Source organism: Haplochromis burtoni, unplaced genomic scaffold (assembly GCF_018398535.1).
Source record: "Haplochromis burtoni strain Fernald_Lab_line unplaced genomic scaffold, NCSU_Asbu1 Contig_162, whole genome shotgun sequence".
In the NCBI taxonomy this organism is placed as follows: domain Eukaryota; kingdom Metazoa; phylum Chordata; class Actinopteri; order Cichliformes; family Cichlidae; genus Haplochromis; species Haplochromis burtoni.
Window position 1 is genome coordinate 895,934 of NW_024582523.1, and position 15,242 is coordinate 911,175.

A 15,242-nucleotide genomic window follows, 5' to 3' on the forward strand; every position below is an offset into this window, starting at 1 on the left:
AACGGGGGAAAAAAACATTTGAGAAGTTGTTATTAATAAATACATGTATTTATTATTGACACAGACTGTTTCTTTTTTTGACCACACACAATGTTCAGTATTCACAGATAATAGAGATCTCACTTGCAACATTTACAAATAGTTTAGCAGGTTTAGACAGCGAAGGTGCATTTAAGCAGCTATTGACATAAACTGATGCCCGTGCATGATGTTTAGTAGTCCGTGTAATATAACAACTGCCACGATACTGAGTAGATACTAGTATTTTGCAATCTTGCAACAAAAGATAATGTTTTTTTCCCCCTTACTGCTCAGTCATTCTACAACCATTATGTCAAAGGAAGTTAACAGCATGCAGCACTCCTGAGAAAGAGGAAGGTTCAGTTTGAGCGTTTCAGCTATAAGACTACAGTAATTTTCCTCTTTTTTACAATATTCACCAGTGTACATGCTTCATGATAATGATAGATTTTTTTTTTAGGTAATAACATCAGAAGTCTTTGCACAAGGCATGTGTAAGTTTAAACCAGTGTAGGTGTTCTAACAGCTGCTACATCCTGGCACCAAATAGCAGTCCATGGGTAAACCTCTACAATCTGTCTAGAAACAATACTTGACTGATTAGAAGTGACTAATGCTAATTACACAGCGTGTTTTGGAGTGTAGTTTTACAATTCTCTCAGCCAGTGTCATTCAGCTAACAGTGGGTTCAGTTTACCTCACAAGCTGACTTTTTACATGCAATAATCACCCCAATTCTTGTCTTCAGAATCCAAAAGATGACACATAGATGCACATAAAAGTATTCAGTAATGCAGATGCTGTGCCAGATCAGCAGACAAAAGGAGCAGACAAGTAAACAAAGATAAAACTTCAGATTAACTGGCCCTATTGACTTGTTGCTCACAGGATAAAATGCAAAATAACACTCATTCTGAAGCTGGTGGTCCAGCAACTATTCAACTACAATTCAAGCACATTTTAAAAAATATACATCTTTCATATAAACCCCCCCTACCATCTTAACCTTAACTTGTTGTGGTAATCTATACACAAAAACCACACATATCATGAACATCACATCCTGATTAATAAATAAGGACAAAAATGAATTAAGACCACTAAGTTCAATGGCAAAAGACTAACCGCACTTACAGAAACAGACACAAAAATGCCGTGACCATCACATGAATGCCTAGTACAAATGAAAAACAACACAGGGACAGATCAGATAAGCATGTTTGTCATCAGAGATGGCTCTGATTGTCTGAGATCCATTGCTCTGTTTCACCGGCTCACAAGGTGTGAAAACTCCAACCTCAGGATTTAAGGATCACATTGCTATTCCAGTGTTAAAATAAGCTGTGCTTTAAAAAAATACTACAAAGGTAATCTGAGTTGTGTTTCTTTTTATACAGTTTGTGTGCACAAATTTGTGTTTGTCTAACATCCTGAAGTACAGCTGTCAACCTCCGTGTTCCTGACTTCCAGCAGGCTCCGAGGGGATGAGGTGTCTGTTAGAGAGGGAAAACGGATGTGGGGCGGTTCTACAGAGTTCCCTCTGACTGTGATATGGTCCCATCCACCCTAAAAACAGTGACACAGGGGTGATAATTATTATTACTGAGGATAACCTTGTTTACCATCTGTCTATAAGCACTAAACAAAGCATTGAAAACTGGGAGCCACACCTTTCTGTTGTTGTTCTACTGCAGTTTGCATATGAAGACTGAAGTGTTCCAGCAACTAATATTTACTCTACTGTTGTTGTTTTTTTCAAACGGCAATAAGCTTGATATACTTTGTGTTGGTAATTGTAGTTTTCAACACCTCCCATCCAACTCATATTAAAAAAAATCCGCCATAAAAACTGCATATATAAAATGTGACCCCTCTTTTTTTTAATGAAAAAAATAAACAAGCCAAAAGAAAATAATATTACAATTAGCATGTTGAACACACCCCAGATTATGTGCAGCGTTTACTTTACTTGAACAAGCTGCACAGGATGCTTGATGATGCTTTTTAGCATTAAAAAACAAGGAGACAAACTTCAGCAGATAACTGAAAAAAATCTAAGTCTGTGGGAAAATGTGATGTATAAATATATCTGCTGGAGACTGCAGTGCTCAAAATATCAACAACTACCAATAAACTGCTGCATTACTGTGATAACAATATGCCTTTATTTTGTTGCATTTCGGGAAGGACAGGATCAGTAAAAAAAATGGTGACAATTCACTCATGACACATATACAGTAGAGGAAATTATGGGACCTCATGTTGAATAAGTTTGCTCACTCACGAAGAAACAAGTAGTTTCTAATTTGTTATGGTAGTTTTACTTTACTGGAAAGAGATATATATCAACCAAAAATCCAGAAAAAACATATTACGTTAAATGTTATAAATTGATTTGCAAATCACTGACTGAACTAAGATTACAGATTACAATCAGTCCAGTCAATCGCAAATACTCCTGATCACCTGGATGGAAACTGAATTGCTTTCATATTGGAGCTGTTTTTCTGCAAAGGGTACATGACGACTTCAGCACACTGAGGATCTTGATAAATAAATCAAGATCATGTGTTTTTTGGTTGATATTCTTTCTCTCCACTAAAATGAAACTAGCATAGAAGTTAGAAAGTGTTCAGAAACTGTTATTTTACAGTCATACTGTTCGGTTTCTTTACCCCAATGCCATAGTCCCAGGACTGTCCTTTGGGCTGCATGGGTTGGACTGCGAGTCGATGGCACACCGTCCCGCAGCTTAGACTGTGGCTGCCCTGCACCTTGTCTGCTATGATCCATACCTGCAGCCCCAAAACAAAAGCAACAAAATAACCCACAAATAAACACGCGGTGTGGTACGTGTTCCCTGAACTGAATCACTTTTACATTACAAGCGCCACAAATTAGAAAGACAAGAAGTCTGAACCTCCATGCCTATAAATATGTGAGGTAAAATCTGTTAACTGCATTCAGCTTTTAAGGATGAAATGGATGAAGGTGGTGCCATAATGTCCTACCTGGTCCAGAGGGCCTACAGAGACTTTGCGGACATTGTTAGATACGTGTTCCCAGGAGGAGCCCTGAGGGTAGCTGGGGGTCACACCCTGTCGGTACCACAGGTTACCTTGATAGAAAAACACCCACATCAGACATCTTGTAAAAAATACATACCAGGAACTATAAACAGAACACACTACATCATTCATCTATAAAAGTAACTTATAAACCTAAGCTGTAAATAAAAATCTGTGCTGCGTTTTGTGCTTTACCGTTCTCATCTACAGTGTAGACCGATGTTCTTCCCACAGATACCTGCTTCAGCTTCTGTTTGGCTGGAGATGGGATGTGGTACCAACAATCTCCTGCAGAAGGAGACACCCACACACATAAAACAGGTAAAATGCATCTGCTTGAGTAAATTTCATTTCAATATGCAGACATGACAAATGCAATTAAAATTTTCAGCCTTCACTGTCAGTTTTCATTTTTTCCCCACTGACCTGCCGGGTTCTGTGGTGACACAGATCCCCTGTAGAAGGCAGATCCGTCCCTGGCAATAGCCCACACCTGGCTGGCAGCCCCAATGGAGATGGACTTGAAAGGCTGGTCTGTTCCCACGTGGAGCCATGAAGATCCCTGAGAGAGCAGACAGAGAAAGCACTGCCTCTCAAAAGCCTGCTTCTCCATATTCAGATGTTCATAAACAGAAATAAAAGAAACTTTGGAGGTTTTTGGTCCATTGATAAACATCATTTCTTTTTTTTCCTTCTTTTTTTTTGTCTTTAGAAGCACTAATAAATTTAGCATAAAATAATACAATAATTATCTTTCTCCAAATGAGAAATTAAGCCAAATATAGCTACCCTAACTCTGGCAAATCTGCATGCTGCAAGCCGCTTTTCAACCCACAACCAGCTCCTATTCATGGAACGTCTGACTTAGTCAGTCATCATTATCATCATATCATATTTCTTGTCATTAATGCCTGCCCTGCTGATAGAAATTACAATCTTCTTTTGACTGAAGTGGTTGTATTTGAAATAAATGCAAATATCTCTCAAACTCTCCACACTAGAAGCCCACATTAGAACTAAAAGAACCTCCACAGTAAAAATAAGTGACAACGTGCTAATGCACCTCTCTGTACTTTGCGTGCATTTGTTATGCAAGCGGAAAAAATGACAATAAGCTTTAATGGTTGCTCTCCAAAGATGTTAAACCAGTTCATTTGGTGTCCGCTTGCATATTATTAATGACTCACAGCAGGCGTCAGGGCGGTGACTCCCAGTCGGCAAAGCACGTCTCCCTTGTTACTGATCGCCCACACAGGAACCATGTCCACGGTGCTCTGAGCTGCACATGGCAGGATGGTCACATCACTTAGTGCGATGGGGGGAACTTCTTGCCAAGGTCCTGTAGTGGTCAGTTTACACTTCCTGCGCATTAAGGCCAAATAAACAGGTGTCCTTGACAACAAATCTCTTCAGTTAAATACCTTCCTGCACATTATTTCAGATTTTCTCCAAAATTTAAAATTCTACAATAACAAACGTTATATGATTAACACCATAATATATTTTGCTGATTATGGCCCATTTGTCCCAGTCTGATTAAAAAACAAACACAGGGATGGCAACTTTCAGAGTGCTGTGTACCTGCTGAATAAATAGTGCACAGACCAATAAGCCAGTGATGCTTTTTATAGTACCTTGCCCATCGCCTACGACGCACAAAGTCCTTCATCGTTTTATAGCCATGATATGACCTGCACAGACACATGGGGAAGCGAAAGAATGAATTAAAGGAAAGATAAATAAATCAAGATCATAGTTTGAACCAAGTGAAGCAGCAGGTGGGGTTTCAGGAACAGCATATGAAACCTACGCTGGAAAATCAGCTGCATACTGCCAGCCTTCTCTGTCCGTCCCGCCAGACACGCTGTAGTCGATAGCCCATTCTGACACCTGAAAACAGCAAACAGGGGAAGTGAAACACTCAACGCACCTGCAGGTCTGGCCACACCCCTTATCTGTGATATATTTAAGAAAAGATAGTAGTATTTTTCAAACTAATGGTTAGAAGGCAAGAATAGCAGCTACTGTAATTATCACAGAGAAGGTTACAGATCAACACGGGGAATCTCCCACTGTGGGTGTGTTTGCCTACCCATGTCCACTGAGGGGAGGGAGGTTTTGTATTTGCTTTGGTGCACTCGTGTAGTCCTGAAGCATCACTCCACATGTAGCGGTCTGTTGGTAAGCCTCTAAAAGAAAGAATAGCAACGTTCAATGACAGAAAACACACACAAATCAAAACAACATGTGATTCAGCTGAAATGACTGTTAAAATATATTGTCTATTTGTCACATCAGAGTGCAATGGCAAAGTTTGAAATGTTTCCACAATTGCTCGGTTTATGTAAACATAATAATAATAAAATAAAATAAAGAAATCTCAAATGGACTTGATGAGATGTTGGCTTTTGGTGTAGCTAGGCAACCTTTCAGTACACTGTTCATCAGCTGGTCTTTGTGGAAACTAGGATCCTGTTTCTTTTCTGGGCTCCGTCTCCCCCCAAAATACAAAAATAAAATAAGAATCACACATATATTAATGTAAAAAAAAAAAACACAACTAAAATCCACTGTTGTAACAGTTAAAGTGGAAGAAAATGGGATCAGAAATTCTCGATTAACTTATTTTCAGTGAAACACCTGCACCTGCTGGTGTTGGCAGGGAGAGACTAAAAAAATGACACCTACCTACTGCAGCTTTAACAAATGTATGAGATCTATTACATTTATTGCATGTGAAAATTTCCCCTCTTTACAGTTATATTTGTCTGAGTGCAGAGGAGATAACAGGAGATGGGCTGTTACAGGAGGAGTGCTGGATAGGGCCCTAAAAGAGCATCAACACAGAAGCAGGACTGGTATGAGCACAGGTCCCACTAAAGGATGAAACCGTCACAGAGTCTGTTTTGGACAGTTTTGCTCAGAAACATGAACATGCCTATTAGAAGTATTTTTGTAGGGCTCCTTCTTCTCCATGCACAAAGGAGCAAATACCGGTCCTGCTGTTGGGTTGTTGCTCTGTCTCTCTCAAAACATTCTTGCAATTTTACTTATGCGTGTACTATGTTAGACAAGCTGTACTACCGGTGCAATGTAAATGCCAAAAAGCAAAACTAGAGTAAATTCAGTCAGGAGTGATCACATAAAACAAATATGTAGAACTGCCTTCATACATTTGTGCAATCACTAAAATTACAAACATCCTGTTTCGAGTGATGCTAAAAAATTATTTCATGCATTTATTTCCTCTAGGTTGGACTATCGTAATTCATTATTATCATGTTTCTCTGAAATCTCGGTGAAAAGCCTTCAGCTGAATGCTGCAGCGAGAGCACTGACAGGAAGCAGTTAGAATATATTTCTCTCGTACTGGCTTCTCTTCATTGGCTCCCTCTTAAAATCCTTTTCTAAAATTCCGATCTTAGAGACTTCACAGTATCCTAACAGAGCACATCACTCTGAGACTGCTGGCTTACTTGAGTTTTCAAGTAAGCTTTCAGGTCCCTCTTCTGTGCAACCAGGTCCCAGTTTGGATTTGGGAGACAGACACCCTCTCTATTTTCAAGATCAGACTTAAAACGTTCCTTTTAGGTAAAGCTTATAGTTAAGCCTGAACCATAACTTAGTTGCAATAGGCTGTAGTGGGTGAGTATTTCTTCTTCACTTACCTCTTTGTGTTTATATTCGATTGCATTTAACCATTAGTAATCATTAAATTATTTTGTCCCGTCTCCCTCCGCTCACCCCCCAAATGGTCATGGGAACGGCCACCTCTCCCTGAACTTGATTCTGCTGGAGGTTTCTTCCTGTTAAAAGGGAGTTTTTCCTTCCCATTGTCACCAAGTGATTACTTATAAGGGGTTGTGGGATTGTTGGGGTTATCTCTGTATTACTGTAGGGTTTTTACCATATAAAATAAACCATCTTGAGGTGACTGTTGATGTGAATTTGTGCTACATAAATACAAGTGAATTGAATTGTTGCTTCTCTGGTGCACCTGCTCCTGTACTTGCACCAGCTTAGATTAAATTAATTCTTATGGTTCCTAAAAGGACAGATTGGTATACCTGGAGTTTAACTGACTTTGTGTTACACAGTGGACATATTGTACAGCTAGGTATTAGACTGGATATTTCTGTGTCCTTGACATAGCAGAATTAACTCTACAAAACAAATTATCGCATATATTCTGACAACACTTTCCAACAATAAAGCGACAGAAGCTCCACTCTTGCACAGTACCTGTTGGTGTAGCCAGTAACGGGGTTCCACCGCTGATTCTCATAAATGTAAACGCTCTTAACGTCCGTCTGGGTGTAAATATTATCTGTGCTGCTTGCCAATCCCTGGAAGAACCCTCCTCCGTAGCCCCCGGTGTAGATCCAGGCTGTGTGGTCAAAGCCGATCCCCCACACTATCCCAACACTGTTACACTCCACTATATGCAGATGGCCTCCAACCTGCCGCCAGAACCTGCAGAGAGGAAAGAAATATAACTAAGTGGTTAGAATAGAAAGTCATATAGCAGAAGGTTAAAGCCATCAGTCTAGTGACGTGCAGCTCATTCTTACATCTGGTCGCAGGGTGTCGGGTAAGGCACGGCCTCTAGGCCAGGTGAGGGCTCACTGACAAAGATGTCCCCTTTACAGGTAATGGACCAGATGGCCTGTTTGGTGGGAGGACCCTGGATCCCCCTTGAGTCACAGCATGACACACTCAACAATGCCAGCTGAAGAGCAGGACAGAGCAGGCGGAGGGAGGCAAAGATGGAGAAACAAATGACATTTTTAGATGATATACATGAATAAATGCTGCATAGTATTACATTATTACTTTCCACTGTGCTACTTTTTCTTTCCATACCCACCCAATCATGCATTTCCAGCTCTGTGGCAGCCGCCAATCGAATAGGCCACCTCTGTTTGGTCCGCTCAGGAGTATAGATGGCAAAAGTGTGTTTGGAGTCATTTAGCACAGGAACCAGGATGGTAACTTCATTGATAAAGGCATGAAGGTACTGAAAGAAGTGTTAGCAAAGAGAAGTTGAAATATACAGTAAGCCTTCAGTAAGCCAGTCTGCTTTGGTGTTATGTCGCAGCCAGCGGTAAATGATAATCAAAGAAAAGTTAACACATGAAACTTAAGGAAGACACTTTTTTTACTAAACAAACGCACACTTCCGTCTAACCTTCTTTTCCTCATAATAGTTGTAATAGATGAACAGGATGCCGTCCTTGTTGCCCTCCGGTCCTGAGAACTGCTCCAAGGCAAAATGAACATCTATCCACTTATGTGGCTTCCAGTCTCTCCACCACTGCATGCTTCCCTTCTTCACCCACACAGACTGCAACAGGATTGCATCAAGTGAACGAATCAAATGACATGCTAATGAAAGAAACGGGTGGTAAAGTGCATGGTTGACAAGGTACCTGTTCTATGGCTTGTTCATAATGTTTGAAATTATCAATCTCTCTCCTGGTCCGCTCGCTGAGTTGCTCAAAGATTTGTTTTCGCCAAGCTGCCGTCTGGGCTGGACTGACTGACAAACTCATGGACTGGACTGACTGGACTAAGGCTGGATGAATAAAAAGACAAAAATAATGACATCAATGCTGCTTCATTGAAACTGAGCATAAGCACTGACTTAACATCCTTTTATACAAGTTACATGTTACTTAAAGTTACATAAAAATCTAAACGTTCAATCACCGGTGAGTTAGCTCACTGAACTCACATGCAGTGTTCACAGAGTTAAACCAGCTGAGCTGGGAGTGACTGTCCACAGAGCAGCCTCCTCCACTGACCCAGGCCCACAGAGGGTGCTCGTCTCCACCATAAGGATCCTCCATGGCAAGGGTGTAAGTGGCTACTGAGGACAAGCTGCAGGTGTCAGCTGAGTCCAGCACTGCTCCAGTTTGAGCTTGCTGGCTCTGTGCCTCCTCCAGATCCACATTACTCCACTGGGTATCAAGAGGGCTGCCAGACTGGCTAGGAGAGAGAGCAACACCAGCGCAGGGGGCTTTGGCATCTCCTTCGTGTGAGATGGTGTCCTCCTCTAGGACAGTGGGAGTGGCTTTTCCAACATCTCTCGAGGTCTTCCCCGATTCTCGATCGGAGACGAGTTCAGAGATGAAGCTGTCGCTGGTGACCTTGGGGATACGGGGTTTGGGAGTGTCAGTGGGCGGGTCAGATGGGGCGTCCACAAAGGTATCCGGGGAGGTGGAGGTGACCAGGCAACCGGGCCCATCTGCAGATCCTTTCTCTAGGTCTGATTCTGCATCACTTGCTACTGACGGAGCACGCACCTCACCACAGAAAAAACATCCGGCACTGAGAAACACAGACAGAGAGAGAATTAACTTTAATATTACATTTTTAAAAAGCTAACTAGAGTGTGTGTCCTCTGAGGCGCATCCACCTCTGCAGGCTGTTTGCGCTGGCGCTGGAGTGGGATCGGTCTCCGTCTCGGGGAACGGTAATAGCCTTCCAAGTTTTCCCACTCAGCTCACTTGAGGTCACGCCTTGTCTGAAGTACACAGCTCGGTCCTCAGAGCTGATAGCCCACACCTATGAACACCAGCAACTTTCAGAAAACCTCAGCATGACTGCATCACTTGCAAACATGCAGTAATAAAGCCATGTAGCAGTCCTTATAAGATTCCCAGCAGTTACACTGAGGACACACTGAATCACCTGGTCGTTCTGTCCTACGTTGATCATGATCATTTCTCCAACCATGCTGATCCAGCCGGAGCCACACGGGTTATGAGAATTCACACCACGCCTGAACCACACCTGGTAAAGCAGGAGTGTAGAGTGAGAGGTATTCTGAAGACATCGCAGGTTTAATCCCTGCAGTTTTAACAACAAGCTGTTACAAGCCTGTTTAACTATGTTTAGACATTTTTCATGTTGTGTCAGTCACAGTGTTGAAATTAGGAGTGAACTGTGAAGTGCCAACACAGATTATTAAAGTAAAAGATTGGCAGAGCAGCTCCTAATATTTGTTTCTGTTCTTTTACTTCGCATTTGTTGGTCTTTATGCTCCATTTACTGAGCTGAGGAAAGAAAGAAATCTTCATTATAAATAAATAAGTGAAACATTTGAAAGCTTTAGCTTGGTCACACTGCCATCTTTGCACATTCAGCTAGTGCAAACTGACAAACAGAATTAGCCACTGACACAGGAAAATGCTAAATCTTGGAAGTACTTCCACTGATTAAAAGCAGATTGTTTTTTACGTGATTGCAGCACTTTCTTACTTTATTGTCCTTCGTCACAACCCAGACCACGTTGTTTCCCACGGCTACGTGTGTAGCTCCCACATCGGAGCTGGGAGACTCCACTATTGCCCAAGAGGCACCTGGATTGCAGGAAATATTAATTCTCAACACATTCACTCAGAAACACCACGTCACCCTCCCATCAGTGAGCCTATTTGTACCTTTAGGGCAGTCTCTGCTTATGCCCTCCCTGACAATGAGCTGCCCCTCCCAGAGCACAGCCCAGACCAGGTCTGCTGGGCCACAGCTGATCTGGACCACCTCTCCAGGTAGAAGCACCTCCTCCCATGAAGCGCCCTCAGGATTATGGTGATAGATTCCCTCTCTAAACCACACCTGAACAGAGACAAAGACAGATTCCGAAAATTAAGAGCTGCTATCAAACAATTTTGGTGTGACACGAATGTATGTGTGAGACAGGATCATTTTAAAGTAGTTAGCATGCTGCTAACGTCTAACTTTGCTTTTAATAGCAAATGATTTGAAGCATACACAGTTAATAAACACAAATTACTTCAACAGTCAAGAAATTCTCAATCTGAGCATATAGCAGCATAATAACATTGCCACTGATACCTAAAACAAGGTAGGCGCTGCCCTGTATATATAATCTATACCTTGCCCTGCAGGGATACAGCCCACAGACACAGACGGCCCCTGGGTTCCTCACTAATCTCCCAACCTCCACAGCTGATGTCGCTGAAGGGATCTGGTAGAGTTGTGTGCTGTGAGGGGATCTGCCATGCACACAAGGAAAACAAGAACTTAATACGCGCATTCACCCATCAGCACTCATTACATGCATATGTTATGCAGTAACACCCACCTTAGCCCAGGTGTCCATTGCTTTGTACTTCCTGTAGCGGAGCCATCGCCTGCGACGGACACAGGAGTTCCACTTCTTGTCTTTAGTATAGGTGGCAGGGAAATCGATGGCATAGGTCCATCCCTGGAAACAAACATCTGAACAGGTCACACCAGAGAAAGGAAAAAAGGGCAGTAACTGAAGCAGACACGCATTTTTTAAACTCACCCCTTTCTCTGTGGGCTCTCCCTCAAAGTTTTCATCCACATACCAGTCACCCTCCCACTCCCAGCTGCTGGAGGGCAGCAGGAAGCTGTCCAGAGGTTGGTGCTGCAGACCTGTGACGTCGCTCCACTGCCAGCGGTCGCTTGGCAGCAAACGTTCAGAGAAACCGTCTACGGGATTCCAACGCTGACAAAAAGTTGGGCAGAGAAAGTGAACTGCGTTAAAGCCGGTGGTGTTGCCTTTTATTTCATATTAAGGGAAAACAAGAGCACTTTTAGTGAGATATCCCATGAAGATGTAGCCACAAGAATGAAAATGACTGAGTGTCGACCTAATGGGGATAATCTGAAAGAGCAGTGTTAAAAAAAGGTTTCGTGATCTTGCACTGTGAGAATTTTTTCCCATTAAAAACTGGTTTAGGATGCTTCTAAGGTTCACTTGTTAAAGCACGTAGCCTAATGGCTTGTGGATTTAGCAACAGAGAAGTGGGACTCTGCCATATGAGGATGCTGAACATATAATGGGGAACTTTAACTTTCAATTTTACTTGTGCAATAATAATAAAAAGAAAATGTATTACAAACTTGCTTAAAGACAGACAAATAATGTGGGTTCCTTATTACATATTTCTTGGCTTTTACAAGAACTTATTTTAATGTAATTACAGTCATTAAAGAATGACAGCCCCCGACTAGTCACAGAGACCCACTTGATTTTCATAGGTCTCCTCTTGGTAGCGGATGGACAGGTCGGAAGCGTGAACGTTCAGGTAGATGTTGTTGTCGCAGGCGATGCCCCAGCAGCACTGCTGTGCCGCCGTGACCCGCTTGAACTCCATCTGGGCATCGTGGCACTGATCCCACTGCTGCCCCGCCGTGGACAGGCCGTAGACCCGCCCGTAGACGTCCACAGCCCACAGCAGTGAGACGGGCATGGCTGCACCTGGAACCTGACGAAGAAAATGGGTTAATGCTGATAATGTGGCTTTGAAATTACGTTGTACAATTTCCCAGAATGAATGGCGATAACACTGAGACGTGTACCACAACATTTGGCATCAGCTGCTGTGTAAATATGCTGAAGTATGTGTTTAAAAACACTGGGCCTCATAAAAATGTTTTGGACATGGCAAAAATAAGCAAAATTGGCTCAGAGATAGGGTTGGACACTTTAAGCAGATCAGTAAAAACTCAATTTGAATCCTTCACAGTTGGTCCATGCGTGGATTTGTACGTGGAGCCGGCTGTCTAGAACTCCCACTTCCTGGCCGTCTCCTCTAGTTCTCTTGGGAGACACCATGGTGTTCCGATGCCAGCATGGGATTCGTCCCTCCCTTTTAGACATGTGTGAAACACCATCCTAGTCAGATGGTTAAAACACCTTAAATCCCCTTGTAAATGAGTGAGTTCCTGACACTTTCTCTAAAGCTGAGCCCAGAAACACTTTGGAGGAAACACGTTTCAGCTGCTTCTATCTGCAATCTCATTTTTTCAGTCACTCCAAACCATACATGGCTATAAATAAAAGCAGGAACATCGATCAGCCAGTAAAACTGACAGTTTTGCTTTCACAGTAAACTGTCTCTTTATCACAACAGATGGATACAGTGATTCTACAATACTGCAGACACTATACCGGTCCATCTGTCTCCCCCACCAATCTCCCCTCACTGTATCGCAGTGCATTATGATTTTATCACAAGTGATTCTTTTCTTACTCAACACTATATCTTATATGAAAAAGTGGGATGGTGTTCCCTAGCAAATCGCGGAGAGCAGCAATGTATGATGTTTGTTTACAAGGCTCTGCTCCCAAGATTCCCTTAGCTTACCATTGCTCCTTGATTGAATTTAAACCAGTACTTACAATGTCAGTTCATGGGACATTTTAACATTAGCTGTACCTCCTGATCAGTCTGAACTTAGAAAACCTGGATTGAAATACTTCACTGCTGATAAATAATGGAAAGAGCTACAAAGAAATTTAAAAATGCAGCTGTACTCTCCGATTTCAGTGGAATATTTTAAATGGTTGCATCTGTCTATCTGCAACTACATTTGCATATCTTTTTCTTAATATGTGATCATGTCGTTTATTATTTATCTGTCTCAATTTTTGAATGTTTTCTGTACTCAGGCCTCTCACATTATCCTGCTGTTTCCATGAAACCATGTACGTGGTCTATAACAATGCTTAGATATGTGTTGTGTCAAAGTAACATCCACATGGACCCAATGTTGCCCAGCAGAACATTTCTCAAAGCATCACACTGCCTTAGCCGGCTTGCCTTCTTCCCATAGTCCATCGTCGTATCAGGTGTTCCCCAGCAAAACACCCACATGCACCTGGCCGTCCACATGATATCAAATAAACATGATTCATCAGATTAGGCACATCTTTTGTGGCTCACATGCTCACTGGTGGTGCTTTCAGGCGTAGACAGGGGTCAGCATGGGCACCCTGACTGGTCTGCAGCTATGGAGCCCCATATGCAACAAACTGTGATGGACTCGATTTTGTTTGTTTGCTTCCCCATTTTTATTGCTTTTAACATGTCAACTATTAGGACAAAATGTTCACTTGCTCCCTAGCATACCCACCCACTAACAGGTGCCATAATGAAGAGATAATCAGAGTTATTCACTTCACCTGTCAGTGGTCAGAATGTCATGCTTGATTAGTATAAATATATTTTTCATGACCACTGCATATCAAGCAAAGCATACAACACAATTTAAAATGAGCAGGAGCCTGAAGACATAACCCACCAACAGTACAGAAGGAAAAAGCAGGCCACAATTATACGCAAATATGAACAAAGTGTGTGTGGAAAATAGGGAGATAAGGGCCAAATGGCCTCCTTAGAGAACAGTTGTTTACCCATCTGTAAACTAGTTGTTTGGATCATGCGCTGTAGTGGCGATGACCTTTGCACTGCGTTGCTCGATGTCTTCTCAGCGCAATTTGCTGACCCACATTTAACACACTATACGTGTGGCATTTGTAATAACCAAGCTTGTATGTGAAATGTACACAGATCACAGAGTGGGCTCTGGGCTAGCTAAGCGGCAGTCAACTGTTTCACAGCATCTCGTAACAAGTAGGGACGCTGCTGCTGCTACAAGGCGTATCCTGTCACTCACAGCTGTGCATGCAGCACACACCAGGTTGATGGTAACAATAAAATACTTAAAGATATCACACACACACACACACGTTTGAAGCGACTGCGCTTGTTCACCCGTGGGGCTTACTACCAAGTAAATAAAGTACGTAGCTGCCTATTAGCAACGGTGTAAGATTAGCTTGAAATATTGGACTATTTTCTGTAGAGGCGACTGACAGGAGAGGGACATGTGAAATGAAATGCCCCCAAACGAAGGTGTGCAGTAAAGCCAGCTCTATGATTTAACGATGCTCAGTTTGTTTTGGTACAGGCTTACGGGCTTAGCCGGATAGAAATAGCAAACTGAAAGAGTTCAAGCAGCAAACCTTGAGCCTCCTCTCATAAAGCGGCTGTCGGCGGTGGTGAGAAGTCACAGCTGTTCATTCATCCAGTGGAGAAGGATCGTAAGCTGTCCGAGTCATTCGGTGTGCCGTAGCTGCTCACTCACGGCAGAAATGATTCAGTTTGAAACAGGAAGTGCTGTTACTTCTGTTCCCACTGGCAGTTTCCGTGGCAGCAGGCGCTTGTAGAGGTGCTGTTTAGCAGACAAGCAGCAGAGGGCGCTATAAAGCTATAATTCATGTTCAGGCTGTTCAGGAGTAGTACTGTGCAAATATCCCGAGCTCTCTTGTATTTATATTTTGCTTCTAAGGAGCAAGACTTCATTGAGCAA

At 42.5% G+C, this 15,242-nt stretch overlaps 1 protein-coding gene across 1 annotated transcript; it reads right to left on the reverse strand.

Moving 5' to 3' along the window:
* Positions 1 to 26: 26 nt before the first annotated feature.
* tecpr1a (tectonin beta-propeller repeat containing 1a) lies at positions 27 to 15,212 on the reverse strand. Its single transcript, XM_005932868.3, has 24 exons — positions 14,896 to 15,212; positions 12,113 to 12,352; positions 11,407 to 11,589; positions 11,200 to 11,322; positions 10,991 to 11,110; positions 10,535 to 10,709; positions 10,353 to 10,453; positions 9,783 to 9,884; positions 9,508 to 9,656; positions 8,824 to 9,419; positions 8,519 to 8,664; positions 8,278 to 8,433; positions 7,957 to 8,106; positions 7,661 to 7,818; positions 7,332 to 7,562; positions 5,182 to 5,278; positions 4,900 to 4,979; positions 4,724 to 4,780; positions 4,277 to 4,451; positions 3,516 to 3,651; positions 3,285 to 3,377; positions 3,033 to 3,139; positions 2,697 to 2,816; positions 27 to 1,587 (listed from the first exon to the last, which is right to left on the reverse strand). The coding sequence occupies exons 2-24, from the start codon at positions 12,335 to 12,337 to the stop codon at positions 1,444 to 1,446; spliced, it is 3,624 nt and encodes a 1,207-aa protein (XP_005932930.1). The 5' UTR covers positions 12,338 to 12,352; positions 14,896 to 15,212; the 3' UTR covers positions 27 to 1,443.
* Positions 15,213 to 15,242: the final 30 nt, after the last annotated feature.